At 41.6% G+C, this 10,768-nt stretch overlaps 1 protein-coding gene across 1 annotated transcript; it reads left to right on the plus strand.

Annotated features, from left to right (window-relative positions):
- Window positions 1-3,986: 3,986 nt before the first annotated feature.
- Window positions 3,987-9,774, plus strand: LOC117336667 (filaggrin-2-like). Its single transcript, XM_033897276.1, has 3 exons — window positions 3,987-4,037; window positions 6,198-8,600; window positions 8,905-9,774. Exons 1-3 carry the CDS (start codon window positions 3,987-3,989, stop codon window positions 9,772-9,774), a joined length of 3,324 nt encoding a protein of 1,107 aa, XP_033753167.1.
- Window positions 9,775-10,768: the final 994 nt, after the last annotated feature.

Raw genomic sequence — 10,768 nt, forward strand, 5'->3', positions numbered from 1 at the left:
GATTCATTTAGAATATTTTTAGGCATTTTTTGGAATGAGCAATATTATGTATGGAATGTGCTTCCATTTGGTTTACAATGTAGTCCTTATTTTTTTTTTTTTGCAAAGTATTGAGACCAGTCATTGTTTATTTGCGTAGCCTCGGTATAAGACTTACCATATATGTAGATGATGTTTTGATTGCTGGAGCAAGTGATGAGATACAGTCTTGGTCTGATTGTGTACTTAATGTGTTCAAACGATTAGGATTTGTGGTTAATTTTGAAAAATCAAATTTGTCACCAGAGACTACAAAACAGTTTCTTGGTTATATTATAGACACTTCCGGTAATGAAGTTGTACTAAAGGTACCTAAACCAAGGATTAGAAAAATCCGTTGTGACATTAAAAGACTATTGAAACAACAAAATGTGAAAGCTAGAATTTTGGCTAGAATAGCTGGACAGTGTATTTCTACCGCAAAAGCCATATTTCCAGGAAAACTAAAACTGCGTTCAGTGTACCGATTACTAGGTAGTCGTACATCTTGGGAATCTGTTCTCGTGTTAGATGAGTCAACTATCAAGGACCTGAACTGGTGGCTTGATGCGTTAGAGACATGGAACGGTTGTACAATAATCACCCCAGTGGTCCAAGGGCAGATAACTACCGATGCATCCCAAAGTGGATAGGGGGCAACTTACCTCAACAAGGATGCTCAAGGTTTTGGAACACAGAAATAAGCAATCTTTCATCAAACCACAGGGAAATGTGGGCGGTGTTAATGGCAATAGTGTCATTTCGTACAGACATAACGGGAAAGACAATTCAAGTATTATCAGACAATATCTCAACCGTGGCATATTTGAATCATATGGGGGGCCCAAGCAAAGACTTGACAAAATTATCGGAAGCTATATGGGCCGAGGCAATAGACAATCATGTGATGTTAGTGTGCCGACATATTCCGGGAATAGACAATACAACTGCCGATCAATTGAGTCGCATGCAAAGCCATTTCGAGTGGAAACTACACCCCGCAATATTCAATACCATAGACAATATATGGGGCCCACATACAGTGGACCGCTTCGCTTCGCTACAGACTGCACATTTAGCAAGATTCAACAGCAGATTTTATCACCCCCTCTCAGAAGGAGTGGACGCGCTTGCCCAGCAAAACTGGGCTGTGGAAAACAATTTTGTGAATCCGCCATTCCGCCTAATAACACAAATTTTGGACGTTCTTCAATCTCAAAAGGCACAGGCTACAGTGATAGCACCTTACTGGCCAGCTCAACCGTGGTTTCAGAGACTTCGTGTGGCATCAATATGTCAACCAATCAAAATTCCAAACACCGCAATAATCAGTCTCGGAAAAAAGGCAGAACCACTACGAAATCAAAAATGGAGAACATATGCATGGAGAGTTTGTGGCAAGAAACTTTGACTAAGAAAGGGTGGTCTCCACATGCTATCAGACAATTTTCTATGTGTTTAGCACCTTCTACCCTACGATTGTACAATGGATATTTGTTACAATGTTTTACATTTTGTGATAAAATAGGTGTAGAGTTCAGCCATTTAGATTCTGCTGGACTTGTTGATTTTTTGTGTGAACTAGCAGATTCTAGCGATCGACCAAAATCCAAGTTAAATTCTGCATTGGCAGCTATAAATCTAGCTTTTGATGCATTAGAACTACCTAGTCTGGCAAGGAACCCATTTGTTGAACGCTTTGTGGACGCCTTGGTGAAATCAGGTACTCGACTACCTATGACCAAATCAACCGTTTTTCCTATTCCTAAGTTAATGGACGTATTTTTACGTTGGCCGGACAATGACACCCTAACGATAAAACAACTGCGAATGAAGGCAATATGTCTACTTAGCATTACCGCTATGCTTAGACCGTCCGATATTGCACCTAAATCTGAAACATTTAATCGTGATACAGGTGCTATTGAAAAGGTTGTGTTTTCGACAAAACAATTACAATTCCTTGAAAATGGATCTGTAAAAATAAAATTCTTTGGAATAAAGAATGACTCGTCACGCGATGGATTTGAAGTTACTATCCCTAACAAGACTACTTCCAGAAAGCTTGATCCTGTCCAAACACTACGTGACTACATAGACAAAACTGAACAGGTACGAGACAAAGGATCATCACCTGTATTCCTCAGTCTTAAATACCCACATGGCCCTATTGACGCGTCAGCCGTTGCAAATATTCTCCAGGATGTGATCAACTTGGCAGGTCTATCTGGCCAAGGTTATTCTGCAAAGTCATTTCGCCCTACAGGAGCTACTTGTGCTATAGAATCAAAATTTGATCCGTCTGTTGTGCGTAAGATAGGTCGATGGAAGACTGAATCAGTTTTCTTTGATCATTATGTACATTCGCAAACACCAAATAACTTTGCTGAATCATTGCTAAAACAATCTTAGGGGTTTTGTAGCAGATTATCAGTGTTCTGAAAACTAATATTACTCATTGTAATAAAGTGACATTACCATACAAGTACTTTAAAATAGTAAATAACCATATTACATGGTATAATGCCTGAAAATGTGAAAAGTATTGAAATGTATCAAAATGTAAGACTAAATTGTATAATATCATAATTTTTCTTTTTACTCACCACATAGGCAATGTGAATTTCAATAAATATTTGTATTTTTGAAATTATGCGTTGGGTTATCTCCCATTGACGTAGGTTTACAAAAAGTGTAGTCAAGGGAGATAACCTTAGCTATATGTGTACGCTAGGTGGCGTGCTACACGCCACCTTATAATCAGTTCTTGCTTAGCGATTTTCTTTTATTAATAATTATTCATGCTTATAATTGCATGTACATGTACTTATATTGTATGTTTGGTGGATGTGTACTAAGTTGTGAACATAGGCAATGTGAATTTCAATAAATATTTGTATTTTTGAAATTATGCGTTGGGTTATCTTCCATTGACGTAGGTTTACAAAAAACTTATATATATCTTTCCTTTTCATTTTGATTATTTTTTTTTTTTTTTTTTTTTGCTTTAGGAAAAGAATTCACTTGCAGTCTCTTGTCATTTACTTAAAGACTTCAGTAGAAGCCTTTTCATGTTGATATGCCCATGACAGGTAGTTAAGAGACAACTGTAGCCTTTTATATACAGTATATATAAAATAACAACTAGTAAATAAATTCAACTATGTATTTAATGAACACATAATCCAATCAACATGCATACCAGAATAAATGAATAAAAAATACAAATAGATCTATTCATATATTTATATTCATTAATTTATGACAATACAATGGCAAAGCAAAAAAGTCGATCAGTCAATAAATGATTTCGAAAAAAAAAAAACCCACCAAATATAACTACATAAAGATTCATATTTAAACACCATGAATAAATATAATATGCACATTAAAATTGTAATATTATATCTAAATAAAAATATCTGAACCAGTTTCCCAAATTGTAATCGCCAGACCAGGAAATATAAGCAGAAAACGCAAACCAGTGATGCCAGCATTCAATGATAATAGGTAATAAATTATTTTTTTAAAGGATGGATTGAATTACTTGAGATGGTAAAAGAAAGTCCAATCAGCTATCTGGTGGCATGTGCTGGGAATCAGGAAAACATAGACACCCCGATTGGACAACAATTTTTTGGCTCGCCACTAAGTTACCATGTAGATCACATATATATGACAAAAAATAATTTAAACAATAAAAAATATTTGTATCCAATGAAATTTCAGCTATTGATTATACATTTTCTACCTGTATCAGTAGCATTATTTATACAGCTGTTTGAAACACAGATGTGCTTTGTTGAAATTTTAACATGACTTATCTTTGCTAAAAGGCATGAAATTTGTTAGCAAACAACAAACAAGCCAAATTTGGTTTACACATTTAAATAAACCCAAATTGATCCTCTGTTTTAAACTGTTTCACCCTGGCTATGGCCCTTTCCACATGTACTCTATGTTTAGCAATGGTTATCATCTCTGGTACATCTGCAACAGACATTTGTCCAGCAGCTGAAGTAAAAGGAGGCATGTTTTGTTTCAAACCAAGATTTTTAGCCCACCATCATCAGATGGTGGGCTATTCAAATCGCCCTGCGTCCGAGGTCCGTGGTCCGTCCGTCCCTCCGTCCGTAAACAATTCTTGTTATCGCTATTTCTCAGAAAGTACTGAAGGGATCTTTCTCAAATTTCATATTTAGGTTTCCCTTGGTGCCTAGTTATGCATATTGCATTTTGAGACCAATTTGAAAACAACATGGCCGACAGGCAGCCATCTTGGATTTTGACAATTGAAGTTTGTTATCGCTATTTCTCAGAAACTATTGAGGGGATCTTTCTGAAATTTCATATGTAGGTTTCCCTTGGTGCCTAGTTATGCATATTGCATTTTGAGACCAATCTGAAAACAACATGGCCGACAGGCAGCCATCTTGGATTTTGACAATTGAAGTTTGTTATCGCTATTTCTCAGAAACTAATAAGGGGATCTTTCTGAAACTTTATATGTAGGTCCCCCTCAGTGCCTAGTTATGCATATTGAATTTTGAGACTAATCGGAAAACAACATGGCCGACAGGCAGCCATCTTGGATTTTGACAATTGAAGTTTGTTATCGCTATTTCTGAGAAAGCACTGAAGGGATCTTTCTCAAATTTCATATAAAGGTTCCTCTTGGTGCCTAGTTAGGCATATTGCATTTTGAGACCAATTGGAAAACAACATGGCCGACAGGCAGCCATCTTGGATTTTGACAATTGAAGTTTGTTATCGCTATGTCTCAGAAACTAATGAAGGGATCTTTCTGAAATTTCATATGTAGGTTTCCCTCAGTGCCTAGTTATGCATATTGCATTTTGAGACCAATCTGAAAACAACATGGCCGACAGGCAGCCATCTTGGATTTTGACAATTGAAGTTTGTTATCGCTATTTCTCAGAAACTAATGAAGGGGATCTTTCTGAAATTTTATATGTAGGTTCCCCTTAGTGCCTAGTTATGCATATTGAATTTTGAGACTAATCGAAAAACAACATGGCCGACAGGCAGCCATCTTGGATTTTGACAATTGAAGTTTGTTATCGCTATTTCTCAGAAAGTACTGAAGGGATCTTTCTAAATTTCATATAAAGGTTCCTCTTGGTGCCTAGTTATGCATATTGCATTTTGAGACCAATTTGAAAACAACATGGCCGACAGGCAGCCATCTTGGATTTTGACAATTGAAGTTTGTTATCGCTATTTCTCAGAAACTAATGAAGGGATCTTTCTGAAATTTCATATGTAGGTTCCCCTCAGTACCTAGTTAGGCATATTGCATTTTGAGACTAATCTGAAAACAACATGGCCGACAGGCAGCCATCTTGGATTTTGACAATTGAAGTTTGTTATCGCTATTTCTCAAGAAGTACTGAAGGGATCTTTCTCAAATTTCATATATAGGTTTCCCTCAGTGCGTAGTTATGCATATTGCATTTTGAGACCAATCGAAAAACAACATGGCCGACAGGCAGCCATCTTGGATTTTGACAATTGAAGTTTGTTATCGCTATTTCTGAGAAAGCACTGAAGGGATCTTTCTCAAATTTCATATAAAGGTTCCTCTTGGTGCCTAGTTATGCATATTGCATTTTGAGACCAATTGGAAAACAACATGGCCGACAGGCAGCCATCTTGGATTTTGACAATTGAAGTTTGTTATCGCTATTTCTCAGAAACTGATGAAGGGATCTTTCTGAAATTTCACATGTAGGTTCCCCTCAGTGCCTAGTTATGCATATTGCATTTTGGGACTAATCTGAAAACAACATGGCCGACAGGCAGCCATATTGGATTTTGACAATTGAAGTTTGTTATTGCTATTTCTCAGAAAGTACTGAAGGGATCTTTCTCAAATTTCATATGTAGGTTTCCCTCAGTGCGTAGTTATGCATATTGCTAGGACACCATACCGGACTACGCCAGCTAGGACACTCCACTGGACTACGTCAGCTAGGACAATCCACTTCACTACGTCAGCTAGGACACCCTACCGGACTACGCCAGCTAGGACACTCCACTGGACTACGTCAGCTAGGACAATCCACTTCACTACGTCAGCTAGGACAATACACTTCACTACGTCAGCTAGGACATTCTACTGAGTACGTCAGCTAGGACACTCCATTGGACTACGTCAGCTAGGACAATCCACTTCACTACGTCAGCTAGGACACCCTACCGGACTACGCCAGCTAGGACACTCCACTGGACTACGTCAGCTAGGACAATCCACTTCACTACGTCAGCTAGGACACCCTACCGGACTACGCCAGCTAGGACACTCCACTGGAGTACGTCAGCTAGGACACTCCACTACTAAACTACGTCAGCTAGGACATTCTACTGGACTACGTCAGCTAAGACACTCCACTGGAATACGTCAGCTAGGACAATCCACTTCACTACGTCAGCTAGGACAATCCACTTCACTACGTCAGCTAGGACAGTCCAAGGGACTACGCCAGCTAGGACACTCCACTGGAATACGTCAGCTAGGACACTCCACTGGAGTACGTCAGCTAGGACAATCCACTTCACTTCGTCAGCTAGGACAGTCCACTGGAGTACGTCAGCTAGGACAATCTACTTCACTACGTCAGCTAGGACAATCCACTTCACTACGTCAGCTAGGACACTCCACTGGAGTACGTCAGCTAGGACAATCCACTTCACTACGTCAGCTAGGACAGTCCACGGGAGTACGTCAGCTAGGACACTCCACTGAACTACGTCAGCTAGGACTCTCCACTGGAGTACGTCAGCTAGGAAACTCCACTGGAATACGTCAGCTAGGACACTCCACTGAACTACGTCAGCTAGGACACTCTACTGGACTACGTCAGCTAGGACACTCCACTGAACTACGTCAGCTAGGACAATCCAATGGAATACGTCAGCTAGGTCAATCCACTTCACTACGTCAGCTAGGACAATCCACCTCACTACGTCAGCTAGGACACTCCACTACTAGACGACGTCAGCTAGGACATTCTACTGGACTACGTCAGCTAGGACACTCCACTGGAGTACGTCAGCTAGGACACTCTACTGGACTACGTCAGCTAAGACATTCCACTGGAGTACGTCAGCTAGGACACTCTACTAGACTACGTCAGCTAGGACATTCCACTGGAGTACGTCAGATAGGACACTCCACTGGAGTACGTCAGCTAGGACACTCCACTGAAGTACGTCAGCTAGGACACTCTACTGGAATACGTCAGCTAGGACATTCTACTGGAATACGTCAGCTAGGACATTCTACTGGAGTACGTCAGCTAGGACACTCCACTGGAGTACGTCAGCTAGGACACTTTACTAAACTACGTCAGCTAGGACATTCTACTGGAGTACGTCAGCTAGGACATTCTACTGGAGTACGTCAGCTAGGACACTCCACTGAAGTACGTCAGCTAGGACACTCCACTGGAGTACGTCAGCTAGGACATTCCACTGGAGTACGTCAGCTAGGACACTCTACTGGACTACGTCAGCTAGGACACTCCACTGAACTACGTCAGCTAGGACAATCCACTTCACTTCGTCAGCTAGGACAGTCCACTGGAGTACGTCAGCTAGGACAATCCACTTCACTACGTCAGCTAGGACAATCTACTTCACTACGTCAGCTAGGACAATCCACTTCACTACGTCAGCTAGGACACTCCACTGGAGTACGTCAGCTAGGACAATCCACTTCACTACGTCAGCTAGGACAGTCCACGGGAGTACGTCAGCTAGGACACTCCACTGAACTACGTCAGCTAGGACTCTCCACTGGAGTACGTCAGCTAGGACACTCCACTGGAATACGTCAGCTAGGACACTCCACTGAACTACGTCAGCTAGGACAATCCAATGGAATACGTCAGCTAGGTCAATCCACTTCACTACGTCAGCTAGGACAATCCACGTCACTACGTCAGCTAGGACACTCCACTACTAGACTACGTCAGCTAGGACATTCTACTGGACTACGTCAGCTAGGACACTCCACTGGAGTACGTCAGCTAGGACACTCTACTGGACTACGTCAGCTAAGCCATTCCACTGGAGTACGTCAGCTAGGACACTCTACTGGACTACGTCAGCTAGGACATTCCACTGGAGTACGTCAGATAGGACACTCCACTGGAGTACGTCAGCTAGGACACTCCACTGAAGTACGTCAGCTAGGACACTCTACTGGAATACGTCAGCTAGGACATTCTACTGGAATATGTCAGCTAGGACATTCTACTGGAGTACGTCAGCTAGGACACTCCACTGGAGTACGTCAGCTAGGACACTCTACTAAACTACGTCAGCTAGGACATTCTACTGGAGTACGTCAGCTAGGACATTCTAAAGGAGTACGTCAGCTAGGACACTCCACTGAAGTACGTCAGCTAGGACACTCCACTGGAGTACGTCAGCTAGGACATTCCACTGGAGTACGTCAGCTAGGACACTCTACTGGACTACGTCAGCTAGGACACTCCACTGAACTACGTCAGCTAGGACAATCCACTTCACTTCGTCAGCTAGGACAGTCCACTGGAGTACGTCAGCTAGGACAATCCACTTCACTACGTCAGCTAGGACATTCTACTGAGTACGTCAGCTAGGATACTCCACTGGTCTACGTCAGCTAGGACAATCCACTTCACTACGTCAGCTAGGACACCCTACCGGACTACGCCAGCTAGGACACTCCACTGGATTACGTCAGCTAGGACAATCCACTTCACTACGTCAGCTAGGACAATCCACTTCACTACGTCAGCTAGGACATTCTACTGAGTACGTCAGCTAGGACACTCCACTGGACTACGTCAGCTAGGACAATCCACTTCACTACGTCAGCTAGGACACCCTACCGGACTACGCCAGCTAGGACACTCCACTGGACTACGTCAGCTAGGACAATCCACTTCACTACGTCAGCTAGGACACCCTACCGGACTACGCCAGCTAGGACACTCCACTGGAGTACGTCAGCTAGGACACTCCACTACTAAACTACGTCAGCTAGGACATTATACTGGACTACGTCAGCTAAGACACTCCACTGGAGTACGTCAGCTAGGACAATCCACTTCACTACGTCAGCTAGGACAATCCACTTCACTACGTCAGCTAGGACAGTCCATGGGAGTACGTCAGCTAGGACACTCCACTGAACTACGTCAGCTAGGACAATCCACTTCACTTCGTCAGCTAGGACAGTCCACTGGAGTACGTCAGCTAGGACAATCCAATGGAGTACGTCAGTTAGGACACTCCACTACTAAACTACGTCAGCTAGGACACTCTACCGGACTACGCCAGCTAGGACACTCTACTGGAATACGTCAGCTAGGACAATCCACTTCACTACGTGAGCTAGGACAGTCCACTGGAGTACGTCAGCTAGGACAATCCACTTCACTACGTCAGCTAGGACAATCCACTTCACTACGTCAGCTAGGACATTCTACTGGAGTACGTCAGCTAGGACACTCCACTGGAGTACGTCAGCTAGGACACTCCACTAGACTACGTCAGCTAGGACACTCCACTGAACTACGTCAGCTAGGACACTCTACTGGACTACGTCAGCTAGGACACTACACTGGAGTACGTCAGCTAGGACACTCCACTGGACTACGTCAGCTAGGACATTCCACTGGACTATGTCAGCTAGGACACTCCACTGGAATACATCAGCTAGGACACTCCACTAGAGTCGCTTAGTGTCAACAATGTCAAAGAATTAAACGCATTGTAAAGTATTCTTCTTAATACTGGTTATCTATGTAACTCCACTCTACTGTAAATCGCATATGTAAGTTTGATGAATTATTTGATTAAATTAAGTGTAATTGCGTGTGTAAGTATTCAACGCTACTCTAATAACAATTAAGCTGGCTGAAGGGCTTGCAGAATAAAGAAACTGAATTGAAATGAGAAAAAAAGAGAGAATGGGTGCAAACTGCTGATTTCCAAACTACAGTCAATTTTCAACAATGCCTAGAAAATCAAACCTCTAATTCTTACCGGTATTGTATGTGGTCTATATGTATATATATATATATAATAAAATAAAAAGTCAAACACAGATCTGCTGTCTCCCTAGTACTTTCGCGGCTACATTGTGCCGCTCTTCAGGGGATTTTGAATTTTATTCGGTACATCATTTTATGAAGAGCGGCACAATGTAGCCACGAAAGAACTAGGGAGACGGCAGATCTGTGTTTGACTTTTTATTTTATTATTATTTACCGTCACATGGACATTTCAACTTTATTCTATATATATATATATATATATATATATTAATTGTAGATAGGCATTACCCTAAATAAATGGCAAGTTAAATTTGAAAACAAAATATCAAACAACTATCAGCTATCACCCCGTCCAAATTTTAACAACTTCGAAAAAAATCAGCTGATACTGCTAGTTCATGGTATACGTATAATGCCCCGGCCCTGTCTTGAACAAGTTATTGAACACCGTTACATTCAATCTTTCGATTTCAAAACGAAGTTTCAACAACTACCGAAATGATGCAGTTGAAGAAAAGGAAAGGACGAGCCCATCACTGGCATTAAAACATGCTATCTAATTAGTCCGTGTCTCACAAACGACTTCCTTTAATGCACCTGTAAAATAAATTATGCCGAGATGATCCGAAAATTTAAGTGAATTACATTTCAACCCTGTATGTAAGTGAGGAATTTGGGCA

Source organism: Pecten maximus, chromosome 10 (genome assembly GCF_902652985.1).
Source record: "Pecten maximus chromosome 10, xPecMax1.1, whole genome shotgun sequence".
NCBI lineage: Eukaryota > Metazoa > Mollusca > Bivalvia > Pectinida > Pectinidae > Pecten > Pecten maximus.

What these genes read in the sequence shown, in the direction of transcription:
- LOC117336667 (XM_033897276.1), top strand. Translation starts at nt 3,987, where the DNA reads ATGGTTATCATCTCTGGTACATCTGCAACAGACATTTGTCCAGCAGCT. An exon ending in ACATTTGTCCAGCAGCTGAA is followed by an intron (nt 4,038 to 6,197) that starts GTAAAAGGAGGC and finishes GGACTACGTCAG; the next exon opens with CTAGGACAATCCACTTCACT. An exon ending in AGCTAGGACAGTCCACTGGA is followed by an intron (nt 8,601 to 8,904) that starts GTACGTCAGCTA and finishes TCACTACGTCAG; the next exon opens with CTAGGACACCCTACCGGACT.